General features: G+C 45.9%; 1 protein-coding gene across 3 annotated transcripts in view; it reads right to left on the minus strand.

The window, feature by feature from the left end:
* miga1 (mitoguardin 1) overlaps positions 1-24068 on the minus strand; it is a 39870-nt gene that overhangs the window by 5139 nt on the left and 10663 nt on the right. For all 3 annotated transcript variants that reach the window (XM_065013828.1, XM_065013826.1, XM_065013827.1), the window contains 2 exons: positions 22831-22931; positions 204-328 (listed from right to left, as the gene is read on the minus strand). In XM_065013828.1, the coding sequence (XP_064869900.1) occupies positions 204-328; positions 22831-22931 (226 nt within the window). The remainder of the gene's footprint in view (positions 1-203; positions 329-22830; positions 22932-24068) is intronic.

Below are 24068 nucleotides of genomic sequence, written 5' to 3' on the forward strand. Positions count from 1 at the left end.
AATTCCAAGTTACATATCTTGAAAGATTGTTCATCAGCAATCAGGTTTTGGGACTGTGCCAACAATGGACTAATGAAATAAGTACCAAAAGTTAGTTTAGGTGTGGAGTTCCTTTAACAGGAGACAATTCACACCAAGAGGGGCCAAGGTGCAACCTAAACAATCATAGGAAACTATAAGGAAAGAGAAGGTCTCTGTCTCACCTGTGTACTCTGCAGGAGATCTTTCCCTCCTCGGCCAACTGTATGGCCTCCTCATAGAAGGGGTTAATAGCTATGCATGAGCCCAGGACATAGGCACTACGCAGCTCCCTGTGCTGCTCTGACAACTGCGAGAGAGATAATATTATGGTTAATAACTACACATGTAGGTTACAAGGTGTAGTGGTATAAAGACCTCAGGACATTTATTATTATTATTTTTTTCAATTTAACCTTTATTTTACTAGGCAAGTCAGTTAAGAACAAATTCTTATTTTCAATGACGGCCTAGGAACAGTGGGTTAACTGCCTTGTTCAGGGGCAGAACGACAGATTTGTACCTTGTCAGCTCGGGGATTTGAACTTGCAACCTTCCGGTTACTAGTCCAACGCTCTAACCAATAGGCTACCTGCCGCCCCTCCCCTCTTAACCACTAGGCTACCTGCCGACCCTCCCCTCTAACCACTAGGCTACCTGCCGACCCTCCCCTCTAACCACTAGGCTACCTGCCGCCCCTCCCCTCTAACCACTAGGCTACCCTGCCGCCCCTCCCCTCTAACCACTAGACTACCCTGCCGCCCCTCCACTCTAACCACTAGACTACCTGCCGCCCCTCCACTCTAACCACTAGGCTACCCTGCCCCCCTCCCTCTAACCACTAGGCTACCTGCCGCCCCTCCCCTCTAACCACTAGGCTACCTGCCGCCCCTCCCCTCTAACCGCTAGGCTACCTGCCGCCCCTCCCCTCTAACCGCTAGGCTACCTGCCGCCCTCCCCTCTAACCGCTAGGCTACCTGCCGCCCCTCCCCTCTAACCGCTAGGCTACCTGCCGCCCTCCCCTCTAACCGCTAGGCTACCTGCCGACCCTCCCCTCTAACCGCTAGGCTACCTGCCGACCCTCCCCTCTAACCTCTAGGCTACCTGCCGCCCCTCCCCTCTAACCGCTAGGCTACCTGCCGCCCCTCCACTCTAACCGCTAGGCTACCTGCCGCCCCTCCACTCTAACCACTAGGCTACCTGCCGCCCTCCCCTCTAACCACTAGGCTACCTGCCGCCCCTCCCCTCTAACCACTAGGCTACCTGCCGCCCTCCCCTCTAACCACTAGGCTACCTGCCGCCCCTCCCCTCTAACCACTAGGCTACCTGCCGCCCCTCCCCTCTAACCACTAGGCTACCTGCCGCCCCTCCCCTCTAACCACTAGGCTACCTGCCGCCCCTCCACTCTAACCACTAGGCTACCTGCCGCCCCTCCCCTCTAACCACTAGGCTACCTGCCGCCCCTCCCCTCTAACCACTAGGCTACCTGCCGCCCCTCCACTCTAACCACTAGGCTACCTGCCGCCCCTCCCCTCTAACCACTAGGCTACCTGCCGCCCCTCCCCTCTAACCACTAGGCTACCTGCCGCCCCTCCCCTCTAACCACTAGGCTACCTGCCGCCCCTCCCCTCTAACCACTAGGCTACCTGCCGCCCTCCACTCTAACCACTAGGCTACCTGCCGCCCCTCCCCTCTAACCACTAGGCTACCTGCCGCCCCTCCACTCTAACCACTAGGCTACCTGCCGCCCCTCCCCTCTAACCACTAGGCTACGCTGCCGACATAGGCACTACACAGCTCCCTGTGCTGACAAGATAATACAGTGCCTTGGAAAAGTATTCAGACCCCTTTGATTGTCACATGGTGTTAAAGTGGAATTAAAAGTTCATTTAAATTGTAATTTTGTCAATCTACACAAAATAAAGAAAAATGTAAAATGTATAAGAACTGAAATAGTCGTTGCTTAAGTTATCAGCTCCCTGAGTCAATACATGTTAGAAAAACCTTTGGAATCGATTAAAGTGGTGTCTTCTTTGGGCAAGGCGCCAAGAGCTTTGCACACCTGGATTGTGCAATATTTGCCCGTTATTCTTTTCAAAAACTATTCAAGATGTTTGGGGGGGGGGGGGGGTTGAAATCATGATTAGACAGTATTGAAGTCGAAACTAACTCTGCCAACATTCACTGCCTTCTTGGTAAGCAACTCCAGTGTAGATTTGGCCCTGTGCTTTAGGTTATTGTCCTGCTGAAAGGTGAATTCATCTCCCAGTGTCTGGTGGAAAGCAGACAACCAGGTTTTCCTCTAGGATTTAGCCTGTGCTTAGCTCCAGTCCATGTATTTTTATACAAAAAAACCCTCCCTAGTCCTTGCCAATGACAGGCATTCCATGATGCAGCCACCACCATGCTTGAAAATAAATGATTATATTTTCACTCATTGTGGAGTCACTACAATGTTGTTGATCAATCTTCAGTTTTCTACCATCAGACATTGAACTCTGTAGCCATTTTAATATCACCAATGGCCTCATGGTATCATCCCTGATCAGTTTCCTTCCCGCCCTGCAGCTCAGTTCAGACAGACAACCATCTATGATGCGGTTTTTTGATGAAGACGATTTTTTCCCCTTCTCATGATCACGGCCTTATTTCTATTACAGCATATTGGATGACTGTCATTCATATTCCATTCACCCAGTTCAATGTAACAGTGACAGGTTTAGGTTACTGTCATTCATATTCCATTCACCCAGTTCAATGTAACAGTGACAGGTTTAGGTTACTGTCATTCATATTCCATTCACCCAGTTCAATGTAACAGTGACAGGTTTAGGTTACTGTCATTCACCCAGTTCAATGTAACAGTGACAGGTTTAGGTTACTGTCATTCACCCAGTTCAATGTAACAGTGACAGGTTTAGGTTACTGTCATTCACCCAGTTCAATGTAACAGTGACAGGTTTAGGTTACTGTCATTCACCCAGTTCAATGTAACAGTGACAGGTTTAGGTTACTGTCATTCATATTCACCCAGTTCAATGTAACAGTGACAGGTTTAGGTTACTGTCATTCACCCAGTTCAATGTAACAGTGACAGGTTTAGGTTACTGTCATTCATATTCCATTCACCCAGTTCAATGTAACAGTGACAGGTTTAGGTTACTGTCATTCACCCAGTTCAATGTAACAGTGACAGGTTTAGGTTACTGTCATTCATATTCACCCAGTTCAATGTAACAGTGACAGGTTTAGGTTACTGTCATTCACCCAGTTCAATGTAACAGTGACAGGTTTAGGTTACTGTCATTCACCCAGTTCAATGTAACAGTGACAGGTTTAGGTTACTGTCATTCACCCAGTTCAATGTAACAGTGACAGGTTTAGGTTACTGTCATTCATATTCACCCAGTTCAATGTAACAGTGACAGGTTTAGGTTACTGTCATTCATATTCACCCAGTTCAATGTAACAGTGACAGGTTTAGGTTACTGTCATTCATATTCACCCAGCTCAATGGAACAACGATAAGTATTTTGTAGCTGTCTACACCTAAACTCTCTCGATCATGAGGTTGCTACAACCTATGAATTAAAGTTCACAACCGTGCACACAGATGGAGGAAAATGTGAGGTGACAGACAGCGACACATTCAATACCGCCTTGCACACTACTGCCTGCATCTAGCTGATATTAGGGTGTAATCATTAGTCCAACTGTTTCAAACAAGCATTTCTATTGGGACAAATTCAGGTATTTTCATCCCGGTTTCCGTTTCATATTATTCAACAGAAATCAGCGGAATTAATTGCATCCCTGATCAGTGGCAATTTTGGCATGAAAAATATATTTTTAAATAAAATAAAATAAATAAATGCAAAGCCACTGCACTAAACAATACATTAATTGCACTTTAAAAAACGGTGACCAAAACTGTTAGGGCCAACATAAGGCTGACCCAACAGCAGAGCTTTCTTTTCAGCCCTATGGAGTGAATTCTTACCACCGCTACACCTGGTTATCAGCGGAACCTTGTCTGGCAGCAAAACAGTTGTTTCAGCATAAATTACTTACTGCCTTTCTCAAATCCATGGCTGACTTGCTTAAACAAATGTGGTTTCTACTGACAATTGAGATGTACAAACTATGGCATAAGGTCGACAACAAGCGGATAAGAGGCAATCTGTCATTTAGATTAAGACATTAATGAGCGAGCTAAGACGGACGTAGTCAATATAACTATTTGTTCAGCACTCTTGAAATGTACAGCGACAGAATTCATAACATGGGCCATTTTCATAGTATTCTCCCTGTACACTGATTCAGAACCATAGGATAAATAAAGGGGGCATATAAGCAGACAATGAAAGCTCTTACAATATTCAATGTTGACATTTCTCTAAAACAGGCTATAGGCTACATGTGCCCCACCAAGTCAGAACAGTAGGCTAAGTTGTGAGGGGGAAAGGAACCAAAATGTTAGGGTGAGGCACATGGGCTACTAACAGCTTACGACACAACATACACTTATGTATACTGCAGCTAAGAAAGTAATACTTTCTCCCTGGCATATTATAATTTATGTAGCAGCACAATACATTTTCAGACTCACTTCAACAGGAAGGTGGCGTGGCAGTTCTTGTGGGCAAATAGTCATTAAACCTTGTCACCAAAGTCTGGCATTCTCTGGATCTATGGTGCTTCTAAGACAACTAGGAACTCTGGGAAAAAAACAAGGTTGAATCAAGACGTCAGTGATCTTCAGGCCGGCGCTCTAGAAAAGGAGGCCAAGGTTCCCGACTTCCAAGTTGGTTGACCATACAAAACTTATTTTCCCAGTCTGAGATATGTCGCCCCCCCAAAGTTCCTAGTTGTCTTGAACTCACTGAAGTCGGAGATTTCCAGTTCCAATATATTTTGAACACGGCAGAAATCATGTTGGATTGGCAGCATGGCCAATGAATTCAACCTTTTCAGGCCCGTGGTGTTGCGGCTGAATGTTTATCCTTTTCAAGCTTGAAAGAGAGACCCTTTCAGACAGATGTTTTAAATCCTTAAACCCAGACTTGTACCACACACCCTCTCCACCGAATAGCAGGCCGGGGAAGCAAAAAAATCCCTGCCACTGAAAAACATCCCCTTAGTTTGATGCTGCCACCACCATGCTTCACCGTATGGATGGTGGTAGGTTTCCTCCAGACGATTGGCATTCAGGCCAATGATTTCAATCTTGGTTTCATCAGACCAGATCATTTTTTTCTCATTGTCTAAGAAACTTTAACTGCCTTTGGCAAACTCCCAAGTGGGCTGTCATATACCTTTTACTGAGGAGATATTCAAGGTCAGATTTAAAAAAATATGTGTTACCCATTTCAAAAAGATCCCTTGGTCTTTGTCGTTGAATCTGTGCTTGAAATTCATTACTTGACAGAAGGACCGTAGATCTCATCTATCTATATCATGAGGCACAGAGTTAGTAATTCAAAAAGCATGTCAACCTTTATCTGATGTATGTGAGAAACGATCCCCCCTCCCCACAGAGTCCATGTAACTTATGTGATGTGTTAAGCCACATTAATGAACTAATTTAGGCCTTAAAGTGGCTGAATAATAATGTAATGATTATATTTTAGTTATGAAATGTGTATTTAGCTACGCTGAACAAAAAAATAGAATCGCAACATGCAAGAATTTCACTGAGATTTGACTGAGTTACAGTTCATAAGGAAATGAGACATCTATTTTTATTTTTCACAAAGCTTGGTAAACAACCGTGAATCCCAACAATACAGAGAGAAATCAAAAGATAACGAGAAATAAAAACAACGATAAACTTGGTTATATACATGGGTACAGAGTCCATGAGCAGGGGTACGAGGTAATAACTTGGTTATGTACATGGGTACAGAGTCCATGAGCAGGGGTACGAGGTAATAACTTGGTTATATACATGGGTACAGAGTCCATGAGCAGGGGTACGAGGTAATAACTTGGTTATATACATGGGTACAGAGTCCATGAGCAGGGGTACGAGGTAATAACTTGGTTATGTACATGGGTACAGAGTCCATGAGCAGGGGTACGAGGTAATAACTTGGTTATATACATGGGTACAGAGTCCATGAGCAGGGGTACGAGGTAATAACTTGGTTATGTACACAGGGTACAGAGTCCATGAGCAGGGGTACGAGGTAATAACTTGGTTATGTACATGGGTACAGAGTCCATGAGCAGGGGTACGAGGTAATAACTTGGTTATGTACATGGGTACAGAGTCCATGAGCAGGGGTACGAGGTAATAACTTGGTTATATACATGGGTACAGAGTCCATGAGCAGGGGTACGAGGTAATAACTTGGTTATATACATGGGTACAGAGTCCATGAGCAGGGGTACGAGGTAATAACTTGGTTATATACATGGGTACAGAGTCCATGAGCAGGGGTACGAGGTAATAACTTGGTTATGTACATGGGTACAGAGTCCATGAGCAGGGGTACGAGGTAATAACTTGGTTATGTACATGGGTACAGAGTCCATGAGCAGGGGTACGAGGTAATAACTTGGTTATGTACATGGGTACAGAGTCCATGAGCAGGGGTAGAGGTAATAACTTGGTTATGTACATGGGTACAGAGTCCATGAGCAGGGGTACGAGGTAATAACTTGGTTATGTACATGGGTACAGAGTCCATGAGCAGGGGTACGAGGTAATAACTTGGTTATATACATGGGTACAGAGTCCATGAGCAGGGGTACGAGGTAATAACTTGGTTATATACATGGGTACAGAGTCCATGAGCAGGGGTACGAGGTAATAACTTGGCTATGTACATGGGTACAGAGTCCATGAGCAGGGGTACGAGGTAATAACTTGGTTATATACATGGGTACAGAGTCCATGAGCAGGGGTACGAGGTAATAACTTGGTTATATACATGGGTACAGAGTCCATGAGCAGGGTACGAGGTAATAACTTGGCTATGTACATGGGTACAGAGTCCATGAGCAGGGGTACGAGGTAATAACTTGGTTATATACATGGTACAGAGTCCATGAGCAGGGGTACGAGGTAATAACTTGGTTATATACATGGGTACAGAGTCCATGAGCAGGGGTACGAGGTAATAACTTGGTTATATACATGGGTACAGAGTCCATGAGCAGGGGTACGAGGTAATAACTTGGTTATATACATGGGTACAGAGTCCATGAGCAGGGGTACGAGGTAATAACTTGGCTATGTACATGGGTACAGAGTCCATGAGCAGGGGTACGAGGTAATAACTTGGTTATGTACATGGGTACAGAGTCCATGAGCAGGGGTACGAGGTAATAACTTGGTTATATACATGGGTACAGAGTCCATGAGCAGGGGTACGAGGTAATAACTTGGTTATATACATGGGTACAGAGTCCATGAGCAGGGGTACGAGGTAATAACTTGGTTATATACATGGGAACAGAGTCCATGAGCAGGGGTACGAGGTAATAACTTGGTTATATACATGGGTACAGAGTCCATGAGCAGGGGTACGAGGTAATAACTTGGTTATATACATGGGTACAGAGTCCATGAGCAGGGGTACGAGGTAATAACTTGGTTATATACATGGGTACAGAGTCCATGAGCAGGGGTACGAGGTAATAACTTGGTTATATACATGGGTACAGAGTCCATGAGCAGGGGTACGAGGTAATAACTTGGTTATATACATGGGTACAGAGTCCATGAGCAGGGGTACGAGGTAATAACTTGGTTATATACATGGGTACAGAGTCCATGAGCAGGGGTACGAGGTAATAACTTGGTTATATACATGGGTACAGAGTCCATGAGCAGGGGTACGAGGTAATAACTTGGTTATATACATGGGTACAGAGTCCATGAGCAGGGGTACGAGGTAATAACTTGGTTATATACATGGGTACAGAGTCCATGAGCAGGGGTACGAGGTAATAACTTGGTTATATACATGGGTACAGAGTCCATGAGCAGGGGTACGAGGTAATAACTTGGTTATATACATGGGTACAGAGTCCATGAGCAGGGGTACGAGGTAATAACTTGGTTATATACATGGGTACAGAGTCCATGAGCAGGGGTACGAGGTAATAACTTGGTTATATACATGGGTACAGAGTCCATGAGCAGGGGTACGAGGTAATAACTTGGCTATGTACACAGGGTACCAGTACAGAGTCCATGAGCAGGGGTACGAGGTAATAACTTGGTTATATACATGGGTACAGAGTCCATGAGCAGGGGTACGAGGTAATAACTTGGTTATATACATGGGTACAGAGTCCATGAGCAGGGGTACGAGGTAATAACTTGGTTATATACATGGGTACAGAGTCCATGAGCAGGGGTACGAGGTAATAACTTGGTTATATACATGGGTACAGAGTCCATGAGCAGGGGTACGAGGTAATAACTTGGTTATATACATGGGTACAGAGTCCATGAGCAGGGGTACGAGGTAATAACTTGGCTATGTACACAGGGTACCAGTACAGAGTCCATGAGCAGGGGTACGAGGTAATAACTTGGTTATATACATGGGTACAGAGTCCATGAGCAGGGGTACGAGGTAATAACTTGGCTATGTACACAGGGTACCAGTACAGAGTCCATGAGCAGGGGTACGAGGTAATAACTTGGTTATATACATGGGTACAGAGTCCATGAGCAGGGGTACGAGGTAATAACTTGGTTATATACATGGGTACAGAGTCCATGAGCAGGGGTACGAGGTAATAACTTGGTTATATACATGGGTACAGAGTCCATGAGCAGGGGTACGAGGTAATAACTTGGCTATGTACATGGGTACAGAGTCCATGAGCAGGGGTACGAGGTAATAACTTGGTTATATACATGGGTACAGAGTCCATGAGCAGGGGTACGAGGTAATAACTTGGTTATATACATGGGTACAGAGTCCATGAGCAGGGGTACGAGGTAATAACTTGGCTATGTACATGGGTACAGAGTCCATGAGCAGGGGTACGAGGTAATAACTTGGTTATATACATGGTACAGAGTCCATGAGCAGGGGTACGAGGTAATAACTTGGTTATATACATGGGTACAGAGTCCATGAGCAGGGGTACGAGGTAATAACTTGGTTATATACATGGGTACAGAGTCCATGAGCAGGGGTACGAGGTAATAACTTGGTTATATACATGGGTACAGAGTCCATGAGCAGGGGCAGGGTACGAGGTAATAACTTGGCTATGTACATGGGTACAGAGTCCATGAGCAGGGGTACGAGGTAATAACTTGGTTATGTACATGGGTACAGAGTCCATGAGCAGGGGTACGAGGTAATAACTTGGTTATATACATGGGTACAGAGTCCATGAGCAGGGGTACGAGGTAATAACTTGGTTATATACATGGGTACAGAGTCCATGAGCAGGGGTACGAGGTAATAACTTGGTTATATACATGGGAACAGAGTCCATGAGCAGGGGTACGAGGTAATAACTTGGTTATATACATGGGTACAGAGTCCATGAGCAGGGGTACGAGGTAATAACTTGGTTATATACATGGGTACAGAGTCCATGAGCAGGGGTACGAGGTAATAACTTGGTTATATACATGGGTACAGAGTCCATGAGCAGGGGTACGAGGTAATAACTTGGTTATATACATGGGTACAGAGTCCATGAGCAGGGGTACGAGGTAATAACTTGGTTATATACATGGGTACAGAGTCCATGAGCAGGGGTACGAGGTAATAACTTGGTTATATACATGGGTACAGAGTCCATGAGCAGGGGTACGAGGTAATAACTTGGTTATATACATGGGTACAGAGTCCATGAGCAGGGGTACGAGGTAATAACTTGGTTATATACATGGGTACAGAGTCCATGAGCAGGGGTACGAGGTAATAACTTGGTTATATACATGGGTACAGAGTCCATGAGCAGGGGTACGAGGTAATAACTTGGTTATATACATGGGTACAGAGTCCATGAGCAGGGGTACGAGGTAATAACTTGGTTATATACATGGGTACAGAGTCCATGAGCAGGGGTAATAACGAGGTAATAACTTGGTTATATACATGGGTACAGAGTCCATGAGCAGGGGTACGAGGTAATAACTTGGTTATATACATGGGTACAGAGTCCATGAGCAGGGGTACGAGGTAATAACTTGGCTATGTACACAGGGTACAGAGTCCATGAGCAGGGGTACGAGGTAATAACTTGGTTATATACATGGGTACAGAGTCCATGAGCAGGGGTACGAGGTAATAACTTGGTTATATACATGGGTACAGAGTCCATGAGCAGGGGTACGAGGTAATAACTTGGTTATATACATGGGTACAGAGTCCATGAGCAGGGGTACGAGGTAATAACTTGGTTATATACATGGGTACAGAGTCCATGAGCAGGGGTACGAGGTAATAACTTGGTTATATACATGGGTACAGAGTCCATGAGCAGGGGTACGAGGTAATAACTTGGCTATGTACACAGGGTACCAGTACAGAGTCCATGAGCAGGGGTACGAGGTAATAACTTGGTTATATACATGGGTACAGAGTCCATGAGCAGGGGTACGAGGTAATAACTTGGCTTATATACATGGGTACAGAGTCCATGAGCAGGGGTACGAGGTAATAACTTGGCATACATGGGTACAGAGAGTCCATGAGCAGGGGTACGAGGTAATAACTTGGTTATATACATGGGTACAGAGTCCATGAGCAGGGGTACGAGGTAATAACTTGGTTATATACATGGGTACAGAGTCCATGAGCAGGGGTACGAGGTAATAACTTGGTTATATACATGGGTACAGAGTCCATGAGCAGGGGTACGAGGTAATAACTTGGTTATATACATGGGTACAGAGTCCATGAGCAGGGGTACGAGGTAATAACTTGGTTATATACATGGGTACAGAGTCCATGAGCAGGGGTACGAGGTAATAACTTGGTTATATACATGGGTACAGAGTCCATGAGCAGGGGTACGAGGTAATAACTTGGTTATATACATGGGTACAGAGTCCATGAGCAGGGGTACGAGGTAATAACTTGGTTATATACATGGGTACAGAGTCCATGAGCAGGGGTACGAGGTAATAACTTGGTTATATACATGGGTACAGAGTCCATGAGCAGGGGTACGAGGTAATAACTTGGTTATATACATGGGTACAGAGTCCATGAGCAGGGGTACGAGGTAATAACTTGGTTATACATACATGGGTACAGAGTCCATGAGCAGGGGTACGAGGTAATAACTTGGTTATGTACATGGGTACAGAGTCCATGAGCAGGGGTACGAGGTAATAACTTGGTTATATACATGGGTACAGAGTCCATGAGCAGGGGTACGAGGTAATAACTTGGTTATATACATGGGTACAGAGTCCATGAGCAGGGGTACGAGGTAATAACTTGGTTATATACATGGGTACAGAGTCCATGGGGCAGGGGTACGAGGTAATAACTTGGTTATATACATGGGTACAGAGTCCATGAGCAGGGGTACGAGGTAATAACTTGGTTATATACATGGGTACAGAGTCCATGAGCAGGGGTACGAGGTAATAACTTGGTTATATACATGGGTACAGAGTCCATGAGCAGGGGTACGAGGTAATAACTTGGTTATATACATGGGTACAGAGTCCATGAGCAGGGGTACGAGGTAATAACTTGGTTATATACATGGGTACAGAGTCCATGAGCAGGGGTACGAGGTAATAACTTGGTTATATACATGGGTACAGAGTCCATGAGCAGGGGTACGAGGTAATAACTTGGTTATATACATGGGTACAGAGTCCATGAGCAGGGGTACGAGGTAATAACTTGGTTATGTACATGGGTACAGAGTCCATGAGCAGGGGGTACGAGGTAACAACTTGGTTATATACATGGGTACAGAGTCCATGAGCAGGGGTACGAGGTAATAACTTGGTTATATACATGGGTACAGAGTCCATGAGCAGGGGTACGAGGTAATAACTTGGTTATATACATGGGTACAGAGTCCATGAGCAGGGGTACGAGGTAATAACTTGGTTATATACATGGGTACAGAGTCCATGAGCAGGGGTACGAGGTAATAACTTGGCTATGTACATACCAGTACAGAGTCCATGAGCAGGGGTACGAGGTAATAACTTGGTTATACACATGGGTACAGAGTCCATGAGCAGGGGTACGAGGTAATAACTTGGTTATATACATGGGTACAGAGTCCATGAGCAGGGGTACGAGGTAATAACTTGGTTATATACATGGGTACAGAGTCCATGAGCAGGGGTACGAGGTAATAACTTGGTTATATACATGGGTACAGAGTCCATGAGCAGGGGTACGAGGTAATAACTTGGTTATATACATGGGTACAGAGTCCATGAGCAGGGGTACGAGGTAATAACTTGGTTATATACATGGGTACAGAGTCCATGAGCAGGGGTACGAGGTAATAACTTGGTTATATACATGGGTACAGAGTCCATGAGCAGGGGTACGAGGTAATAACTTGGTTATATACATGGGTACAGAGTCCATGAGCAGGGGTACGAGGTAATAACTTGGTTATATACATGGGTACAGAGTCCATGAGCAGGGGTACGAGGTAATAACTTGGTTATATACATGGGTACAGAGTCCATGAGCAGGGGTACGAGGTAATAACTTGGTTATATACATGGGTACAGAGTCCATGAGCAGGGGTACGAGGTAATAACTTGGTTATATACATGGGTACAGAGTCCATGAGCAGGGGTACGAGGTAATAACTTGGCTATGTACACAGGGTACCAGTACAGAGTCCATGAGCAGGGGTACGAGGTAATAACTTGGTTATATACATGGGTACAGAGTCCATGAGCAGGGGTACGAGGTAATAACTTGGCTATGTACACAGGGTACCAGTACAGAGTCCATGAGCAGGGGTACGAGGTAATAACTTGGTTATATACATGGGTACAGAGTCCATGAGCAGGGGTACGAGGTAATAACTTGGTTATATACATGGGTACAGAGTCCATGAGCAGGGGTACGAGGTAATAACTTGGTTATATACATGGGTACAGAGTCCATGAGCAGGGGTACGAGGTAATAACTTGGTTATATACATGGGTACAGAGTCCATGAGCAGGGGTACGAGGTAATAACTTGGTTATATACATGGGTACAGAGTCCATGAGCAGGGGTACGAGGTAATAACTTGGTTATATACATGGGTACAGAGTCCATGAGCAGGGGTACGAGGTAATAACTTGGTTATATACATGGGTACAGAGTCCATGAGCAGGGGTACGAGGTAATAACTTGGTTATATACATGGGTACAGAGTCCATGAGCAGGGGGGCACGAGGTAATAACTTGGTTATATACATGGGTACAGAGTCCATGAGCAGGGGTACGAGGTAATAACTTGGTTATATACATGGGTACAGAGTCCATGAGCAGGGGTACGAGGTAACAACTTGGTTATATACATGGGTACAGAGTCCATGAGCAGGGGTACGAGGTAATAACTTGGTTATATACATGGGTACAGAGTCCATGAGCAGGGGTACGAGGTAATAACTTGGTTATATACATGGGTACAGAGTCCATGAGCAGGGGTACGAGGTAATAACTTGGTTATGTACATGGGTACAGAGTCCATGAGCAGGGGTACGAGGTAATAACTTGGCTATGTACATGGGTACAGAGTCCATGAGCAGGGGTACGAGGTAATAACTTGGTTATATACATGGGTACAGAGTCCATGAGCAGGGGTAATGAGGTAATAACTTGGTTATATACATGGGTACAGAGTCCATGAGCAGGGGTACGAGGTAATAACTTGGTTATATACATGGGTACAGAGTCCATGAGCAGGGGTACGAGGTAATAACTTGGTTATATACATGGGTACAGAGTCCATGAGCAGGGGTACGAGGTAATAACTTGGTTATATACATGGGTACAGAGTCCATGAGCAGGGGTACGAGGTAATAACTTGGTTATATACATGGGTACAGAGTCCATGAGCAGGGGTACGAGGTAATAACTTGGTTATATACATGGGTACAGAGTCCATGAGAAGGGGTACGAGGTAACAACTTGGTTATATACATGGGTACAGTCCATGAGCAGGGGTACGAGGTAACAACTTGGTTATATACATGGGTACAGAGTCCATGAGCAGGGGTACGAGGTAATAACTTGGTTATATACATGGGTACAGAGTCCATGAGCAGGGGTACGAGGTAATAACTTGGTTATATACATGGGTACAGAGTCCATGAGCAGGGGTACGAGGTAATAACTTGGCTATGTACACAGGGTACCAGTACAGAGTCCATGAGCAGGGGTACGAGGTAATAACTTGGCTATGTACACAGGGTACCAGTACAGAGTCCATGAGCAGGGGTACGAGGTAATAACTTGGTTATATAAATGGGTACAGAGTCCATGAGCAGGGGTACGAGGTAATAACTTGGTTATATACATGGGTACAGAGTCCATGAGCAGGGGTACGAGGTAATAACTTGGTTATATACATGGGTACAGAGTCCATGAGCAGGGGTACGAGGTAACAACTTGGTTATATACATGGGTACAGAGTCCATGAGCAGGGGTACGAGGTAATAACTTGGTTATATACATGGGTACAGAGTCCATGAGCAGGGGTACGGGGTAATAACTTGGTTATATACATGGGTACAGAGTCCATGAGCAGGGGTACGAGGTAATAACTTGGTTATATACATGGGTACAGAGTCCATGAGCAGGGGTACGAGGTAATAACTTGGTTATATACATGGGTACAGAGTCCATGAGCAGGGGTACGAGGTAATAACTTGGCTATGTACACAGGGTACCAGTACAGAGTCCATGAGCAGGGGTACGAGGTAATAACTTGGCTATGTACACAGGGTACCAGTACAGAGTCCATGAGCAGGGGTACGAGGTAATAACTTGGCTATGTACACAGGGTACCAGTACAGAGTCCATGAGCAGGGGTACGAGGTAATAACTTGGCTATGTACACAGGGTACCAGTACAGAGTCCATGAGCAGGGGTACGAGGTAATAACTTGGCTATGTACACAGGGTACCAGTACAGAGTCCTTGAGCAGAGGTACGAGGTAATAACTTGGCTATGTACACAGGGTACCAGTACAGAGTCCATGAGCAGGGGTACGAGGTAATAACTTGGCTATGTACACAGGGTACCAGCACAGAGTCCATGAGCAGGGGTACGAGGTAATAACTTGGCTATGTACACAGGGTACCAGTACAGAGTCCATGAGCAGGGGTACGAGGTAACAACTTGGTTATATACATGGGTACAGAGTCCATGAGCAGGGGTACGAGGTAACAACTTGGTTATATACATGGGTACAGAGTCCATGAGCAGGGGTACGAGGTAATAACTTGGCTATGTACACAGGGTACCATTACAGAGTCCATGAGCAGGGGTACGAGGTAATAACTTGGCTATGTACACAGGGTACCAGTACAGAGTCCATGAGCAGGGGTACGAGGTAATAACTTGGTTATATACATGGGTACAGAGTCCATGAGCAGGGGTACGAGGTAACAACTTGGTTATATACATGGGTACAGAGTCCATGAGCAGGGGTACGAGGTAATAACTTGGTTATATACATGGGTACAGAGTCCATGAGCAGGGGTACGAGGTAATAACTTGGCTATGTACACAGGGTACCAGTACAGAGTCCATGAGCAGGGGTACGAGGTGATAACTTGGCTATGTACACAGGGTACCAGTACAGAGTCCATGAGCAGGGGTACGAGGTAACAACTTGGCTATGTACACAGGGTACCAGTACAGAGTCCATGAGCAGGGGTACGAGGTAATAACTTGGCTATGTACACAGGGTACCAGTACAGAGTCCATGAGCAGGGGTGCGAGGTAATAACATGGCTATGTACACAGGGTACCAGTACAGAGTCCATGAGCAGGGGTACGAGGTAATAACTTGGCTATGTACACAGGGTACCAGTACAGAGTCCATGAGCAGGGGTACGAGGTAATAACTTGGTTATATACATGGGTACAGAGTCCATGAGCAGGGGTACGAGGTAACAACTTGGTTATATACATGGGTACAGAGTCCATGAGCAGGGGTACGAGGTAACAACTTGGCTATGTACACAGGGTACCAGTACAGAGTCCATGAGCAGGGGTACGAGGTAATAACTTGGTTATATACATGGGTACAGAGTCCATGAGCAGGGGTACGAGGTAACAACTTGGCTATGTACACAGGGTACCAGTACAGAGTCCATGAGCAGGGGTACGAGGTAATAACTTGGCTATGTACACAGGGTACCAGTACAGAGTCCATGAGCAGGGGTACGAGGTAATAACTTGGCTATGTACACAGGGTACCAGTACAGAGTCCATGAGCAGGGGTACGAGGTAATAACTTGGCTATGTACACAGGGTACCAGTACAGAGTCCATGAGCAGAGGTACGAGGTAATAACTTGGCTATGTACACAGGGTACCAGTACAGAGTCCATGAGCAGGGGTACGAGGTAATAACTTGGCTATGTACACAGGGTACCAGTACAGAGTCCTTGAGCAGGGGTACGAGGTAATAACTTGGCTATGTACACAGGGTACCAGTACAGAGTCCATGAGCAGAGGTACGAGGTAATAACTTGGCTATGTACACAGGGTACCAGTACAGAGTCCATGAGCAGAGGTACGAGGTAATAACTTGGATATGTACACAGGGTACCAGTACAGAGTCCATGAGCAGGGGTACGAGGTAATAACTTGGCTATGTACACAGGGTACCAGTACAGAGTCCATGAGCAGAGGTACGAGGTAATTGAGGTAGATACATGGGTAGGGATAAAGTGAGTAGGATAGATAAACCGTATCAGCAGGGTTTGTCAGAGGAAAGATTGGAGTCTTTGACAGTCACCCTAGTCATAGAATGTTCTCACTGCCAAGGCAGCAGCTACCCTTCCTGGGGTTTATTATGGATCCCCAGTAGTTCCTGTCAAGGCAGCAGCTACTCTACCTGGGGTTTATTATGGATCCCCATTAGTTCCTGCCAAGGCAGCAGCTACTCTTCCTGGGGTTTATTATGGATCCCCATTAGTTCCTGCCAAGGCAGCAGCTACTCTTCCTGGGGTTTATTATGGATCCCCATTAGTTCCTGCCAAGGCAGCAGCTACTCTTCCTGGGGTTTATTATGGATCCCCAGTAGTTCCTGTCAAGGCAGCAGCTACTCTTCCTGGGGTTTATTATGGATCCCCAGTAGTTCCTGTCAAGGCAGCAGCTACTCTACCTGGGGTTTATTATGGATCCCCATTAGTTCCTGTCAATGCAGCAGCTACTCTTCCTGGGGTTTATTATGGATCCCCATTAGTTCCTGCCAAGGCAGCAGCTACTCTTCCTGGGGTTTATTATGGATCCCCATTAGTTCCTGCCAAAGCAGCAGCTACTCTTCCTGGGGTTTATTATGGATCCCCATTAGTTCCTGCCAAGGCAGCAGCTACTCTTCCTGGGGTTTATTATGGACCCCCATTAGTTCCTGCCAAGGCAGCAGCTACTCTTCCTGGGGTTTATTATGGATCCCCATTAGTTCCTGCCAAGGCAGCAGCTACTCTTCCTGGGGTTTATTATGGATCCCCATTAGTTCCTGCCAAGGCAGCAGCTACTCTTCCTGGGGTTTATTATGGATCCCCAGTAGTTCCTGTCAAGGCAGCAGCTACTCTTCCTGGGGTTTATTATGGATCCCCAGTAGTTCCTGTCAAGGCAGCAGCTACTCTTCCTGGGGTTTATTATGGATCCCCAGTAGTTCCTGTCAAGGCAGCAGCTACTCTTCCTGGGGTTTATTATGGATCCCCATTAGTTCCTGCCAAGGCAGCACCTACTCTTCCTGGGGTTTATTATGGATCCCCATTAGTTCCTGCCAAGGCAGCATCTACTCTTCCTGGGGTTTATTATGGATCCCCATTAGTTCCTGCCAAGGCAGCAGCTACTCTTCCTGGGGTTTATTATGGACCCCCATTAGTTCCTGCCAAGGCAGCAGCTACTCTTCCTGGGGTTTATTATGGATCCCCATTAGTTCCTGCCAATGCAGCAGCTACTCTTCCTGGGGTTTATTATGGATCCCCATTAGTTCCTGCCAAGGCAGCAGCTACTCTTCCTGGGGTTTATTATGGACCCCCATTAGTTCCTGCCAAGGCAGCAGCTACTCTTCCTGGGGTTTATTATGGATCCCCATTAGTTCCTGCCAAGGCAGCAGCTACTCTTCCTGGGGTTTATTATGGATCCCCATTAGTTCCTGCCAAGGCAGCAGCTACTCTTCCTGGGGTTTATTATGGATCCCCAGTAGTTCCTGTCAAGGCAGCAGCTACTCTTCCTGGGGTTTATTATGGATCCCCAGTAGTTCCTGTCAAGGCAGCAGCTACTCTACCTGGGGTTTATTATGGATCCCCATTAGTTCCTGTCAATGCAGCAGCTACTCTTCCTGGGGTTTATTATGGATCCCCATTAGTTCCTGCCAAGGCAGCAGCTACTCTTCCTGGGGTTTATTATGGATCCCCATTAGTTCCTGCCAAAGCAGCAGCTACTCTTCCTGGGGTTTATTATGGATCCCCATTAGTTCCTGCCAAGGCAGCAGCTACTCTTCCTGGGGTTTATTATGGACCCCCATTAGTTCCTGCCAAGGCAGCAGCTACTCTTCCTGGGGTTTATTATGGATCCCCATTAGTTCCTGCCAAGGCAGCAGCTACTCTTCCTGGGGTTTATTATGGATCCCCAGTAGTTCCTGCCAAGGCAGCATCTACTCTTCCTGTGGTTTATTATGGATCCCCATTAGTTCCTGCCAAGGCAGCAGCTACTCTTCCTGGGGTTTATTATGGACCCCCATTAGTTCCTGCCAAGGCAGCAGCTACTCTTCCTGGGGTTTATTATGGATCCCCATTAGTTCCTGCCAATGCAGCAGCTACTCTTCCTGGGGTTTATTATGGATCCCCATTAGTTCCTGCCAAGGCAGCAGCTACTCTTCCTGGGGTTTATTATGGACCCCCATTAGTTCCTGCCAAGGCAGCAGCTACTCTTCATGGGGTTTATTATGGATCCCCATTAGTTCCTGCCAAGGCAGCAGCTACTCTTCCTGGGGTTTATTATGGATCCCCATTAGTTCCTGCCAAGGCAGCAGCTACTCTTCCTGGGGTTTATTATGGATCCCCATTAGTTCCTGTCAAGACAGCAGCTACTCTTCCTGGGGTTTATTATGGATCCCCATTAGTTCCTGCCAAGGCAGCGGCTACTCTTCCTGGGGTTTATTATGGATCCCCATTAGTTCCTGCCAAGGCAGCAGCTACTCTTCCTGGGGTTTATTATGGATCTCCATTAGTTCCTGCCAAGGCAGCAGCTACTCTTCCTGGGGTTTATTATGGATCTCCATTAGTTCCTGCCAAGGCAGCAGCTACTCTTCCTGGGGTTTATTATGGATCCCCATTAGTTCCTGCTAAGGCAGCAGCTACTCTTCCTGGGGTTTATTATGGATCTCCATTAGTTCCTGCCAAGGCAGCAGCTACTCTTCCTGGGGTTTATTATGGATCCCCATTAGTTCCCATTAGTTCCTGCCAAGGCAGCAGCTACTCTTCCTGGGGTTTATTATGGATCCCCATTAGTTCCTGCCAAGGCAGCAGCTACTCTTCCTGGGGTTTATTATGGATCTCCATTAGTTCCTGCCAAGGCAGCAGCTACTCTTCCTGGGGTTTATTATGGATCCCCATTAGTTCCCATTAGTTCCTGCCAAGGCAGCAGCTACTCTTCCTGGGGTAAAGCAACATTAAGGCAGTTCTACACTTAAAAAAACAAAACATTCATAACAGATTTCACCACACACTGTGTGCCCTCAGGCCCATACTCCACAACACAAAATCTGTGTACGTGTGTGTAAGTTTTTGTGTGTGTGTTGCTTCCCCCCCGCTGTTCCATAAGGTGTAAGAGTGAACAAAGCTGTCATCAAGGCAAAGGAATCTCAAATATATATATTTGAGAGAAATCTCAAATATATTTTGATTTGTTTCACACTTTTTTGGTTAGAACATGATTCCATATGTGTTATTTCATAGTTGATGTCTTCACTATTATTCTACAATGTATAAAATAGTAAAAGTAAAGAAAAACCCTGAAATGAGTAGGTGTTGTAAAACTTTTGACTGGTAGTGTAGATCGATGACAAACCTTAACATTGTCGATAGCGATTTCTTTATTTTTTTGGTAGTTCATAAAGTAATATTCCAGACTACTTTTTGTTAGACTCCAAACTAATTTCAGCAGCTGTGTCGGTTACCTATCACCTGATTCTAATTCTCCGCTGTCCATGGTGCTGAAACAGGACAATATGTCTGCAGGTCGGTGACCTTGGCGCTTGGACGGTTACTTATTGAAAGATGAGACTGTGAGCATTTGAAGAAGCAGATTGCCTGTTTCCTTGGAGCTAACGACATTGGGGATGTTGACCACGACTATCCTTCGGGAATCTCTCAGGGCTGTGATTTCGCATTTATCCCATATAAAATCTGAGATGAAGAAACGCGCCAATACCAGGATGAAAGAATTGAGAGAGTTAGGGGAACAGGAAAGTTTAGAATTAATTCCTAGAACGCAGATCAAAGTAGAAATATGAATACAATACTATCCTTTCGAAACGAATGGGGTCTTAACTTTGAACTGGGTGACAAACCACAAATGATTAGCAAGACAGCCAAGGCATGTACATGCATCTAGAGCTATTCATAAAATAAATAAAAAACAGAATGGTCAAATAGTAACAGACCCACAGGATATTAATAAATATTTGGAGCAGTCCTACCCCACACTGCTGTACATAAATCAAAATGCCACTGATCCACAAACTATGGAACGCTTTCTCACTGAATGTGCACTTCCTAAACTGCTGCACTCGATGCCGGGTTAACTCGAGGAGATTAACGCAGCGATAGCACAATTTCCAAACAGCCCCTGGATCTGTAAAAGAATTCTATAAGAAATAATGCGCCAGTATAGCTCCACGAATGTTGCGAATGTTTAATCATTCCTAAGAAAAATGCCAAATTCACACAAAACACTGAGACTACTGTAGCACTGATCTTGATTAGAGATTCCATGGAGATGTCGTCTTATCGCCCCGTGTCGTTACTCCCCATAGAGAATAAGGTACTGCACCCCACTCAATATGATTTATTTTAACCTTTATTCAACGAGTCAAGTCAGTTAAGAACAAATTCTTATTTTCAATGACGGCCTAGGAACAGTGGGTTAACTGCCTGTTCAGGGGCAGAACGACAGATTTGTACCTTGTCAGCTCGGGGGTTTGAACTTGCAACCTTCCGGTTACTAGTCCAACGCTCTAACCACTAGGCTACCTGCCTCCTCTACACTCTAACCACTAGGCTACCCTGCCGCCTCTACACTCTAACCACTAGGCTACCCTGCCACCTCTACACTCTAACCACTAGGCTACCCTGCCTCCTCTACACTCTAACCACTAGGCTACCCTGCCTCCTCTACACTCTAACCACTAGGCTACCCTGCCTCCTCTACACTCTAACCACTAGGCTACCTGCCTCCTCTACACTCTAACCACTAGACTACCCTGCCACCTCTACACTCTAACCACTAGGCTACCCTGCCTCCTCTACACTCTAACCACTAGACTACCCTGCCACCTCTACACTCTAACCACTAGGCTACCTGCCTCCTCTACACTCTAACCACTAGACTACCCTGCCTCCTCTACACTCTAACCACTAGGCTACCCTGCCACCTCTACACTCTAACCACTAGGCTACCCTGCCACCTCTACACTCTAACCACTAGGCTACCTGCCTCCTCTACACTCTAACCACTAGACTACCCTGCCACCTCTACACTCTAACCACTAGACTACCCTGCCACCTCTACACTCTAACCACTAGGCTACCCTGCCTCCTCTACACTCTAACCACTAGGCTACCCTGCCTCCTCTACACTCTAACCACTAGGCTACCTGCCTCCTCTACACTCTAACCACTAGGCTACCTGCCTCCTCTACACTCTAACCACTAGGCTACCCTGCCACCCCAAATATGTACTTCTGGTTTAACTACACTGCTTGTAATGACTAAATACGGTCTTACAATATGCACCACCTAATAGATGTGTATTTTTTGTATGTGTGGAGTTTAAGTTGAGTTTTATCCTCTTTAAGTTGCCGTTCCATTCAACACTACAATGAATGTAATGCCGGCCCTCTACTGTGTAGTGTGAGGTGTGTGTGTGGGTCTTACCTCACTCTACTGTGTAGTGTGAGGTGTGGGTCTTACCTCACTCTACTGTGTAGTGTGAGGTGTGTGTGTGGGTCTTACCTCACTCTACTGTGTAGTGTGAGGTGTGGGTCTTACCTCACTCTACTGTGTAGTGTGAGGTGTGGGTCTTACCTCACTCTACTGTGTAGTGTGAGGTGTGTGTGTGGGTCTTACCTCACTCTACTGTGTAGTGTGAGGTGTGTGTGTGGGTCTTACCTCACTCTACTGTGTAGTGTGAGGTGTGTGTGTGTGTGGGTCTTACCTCACTCTACTGTGTAGTGTGAGGTGTGTGTGTCTTACCTCACTCTACTGTGTAGTGTGAGGTGTGTGTGTGTGGGTCTTACCTCACTCTACTGTGTAGTGTGAGGTGTGTGTGTGTGGGTCTTACCTCACTCTACTGTGTAGTGTGAGGTGTGTGTGTGTGGGTCTTACCTCACTCTACTGTGTAGTGTGAGGTGTGTGTGTGGGTCTTACCTCTGCAGCAGACATGAAGGAGTCGTTGGAGGCCATGCTGACGGAGTCTTTGAGACAGGACACATCATCCAGATCATCTCTACAAAACACACGACTTTTATCTGAAACAAAACATCAAACGTTTATTGGTTGCGTACACAGGTTTAGTATGTGTTATAGTGAGTGCAGCAAAAAGGGTTACGTTACTAGCTCCTAACAAAGTAGAATGTCAAATCATTAAAAATACAATAATCTAGAAATGTCAGAACAAATCCAATAACCAACCCAAATTGTAATCCAAATGCATTATATATATATATATATCTCTCACACACACCATTCTATACCCCAGACTAAATTAAACAAGACACCCTAGGAATGGCCTGTACAGCAGTAGATACCCCAGGAATGGCCTGTACAGCAGTAGATACCCCAGGAATGGCCTGTACAGCAGTAGACACCCCAGGAATGGCCTGTATAGCAGTAGACACCCCAGGAATGGCCTGTACAGCAGTAGACACCCCAGGAATGGCCTGTATAGCAGTAGACACCCCAGGAATGGCCTGTAGCAGTAGACACCCCTGGAATGGCCTGTACAGCAGTAGACACCCCAGGAATGGCCTGTACAGCAGTAGACACCCCAGGAATGGCCTGTACCTGTACAGCAGACACCCCAGGAATGGCCTGTACAGCAGTAGACACCCCAGGAATGGCCCGCAGTAGACACCCCAGGAATGGCCTGTACAGCAGAACACCCCAGGAATGGCCTGTACACCCCAGCAGTAGACACCCCAGGAATGGCCTGTACAGCAGTAGACACCCCAGGAATGGCCTGTACAGCAGTAGACACCCCAGGAATGGCCTGGCCTGTACACCCCAGGAATGGCCTGTACAGCAGTAGACACCCCAGGAATGGCCTGTACAGCAGTAGACACCCCAGGAATGGCCTGTACAGCAGTAGACACCCCAGGAATGGCCTGTACAGCAGTAGACACCCCAGGAATGGCCTGTACAGCAGTAGACACCCCAGGAATGGCCTGTACAGCAGTAGACACCCTAAGAATGGCCTGTACAGCAGTAGCTATTAGAGTGAGCTATGTCAAGAACATAGTATTTAAATAAACAGTACAAAACCCCATGGCAAAATGCATCAAATTAGCTTCAGGATGGAATATAAATATACAGTGCCTCTCGGAAAGTATTCAGACCCCTTCACCTTTTCCATGTTATGGCCTTACTCTAAATAAAAACATTTCCTC

This window comes from Oncorhynchus nerka, linkage group LG9b (genome assembly GCF_034236695.1).
Source record: "Oncorhynchus nerka isolate Pitt River linkage group LG9b, Oner_Uvic_2.0, whole genome shotgun sequence".
Taxonomy (NCBI): domain Eukaryota; kingdom Metazoa; phylum Chordata; class Actinopteri; order Salmoniformes; family Salmonidae; genus Oncorhynchus; species Oncorhynchus nerka.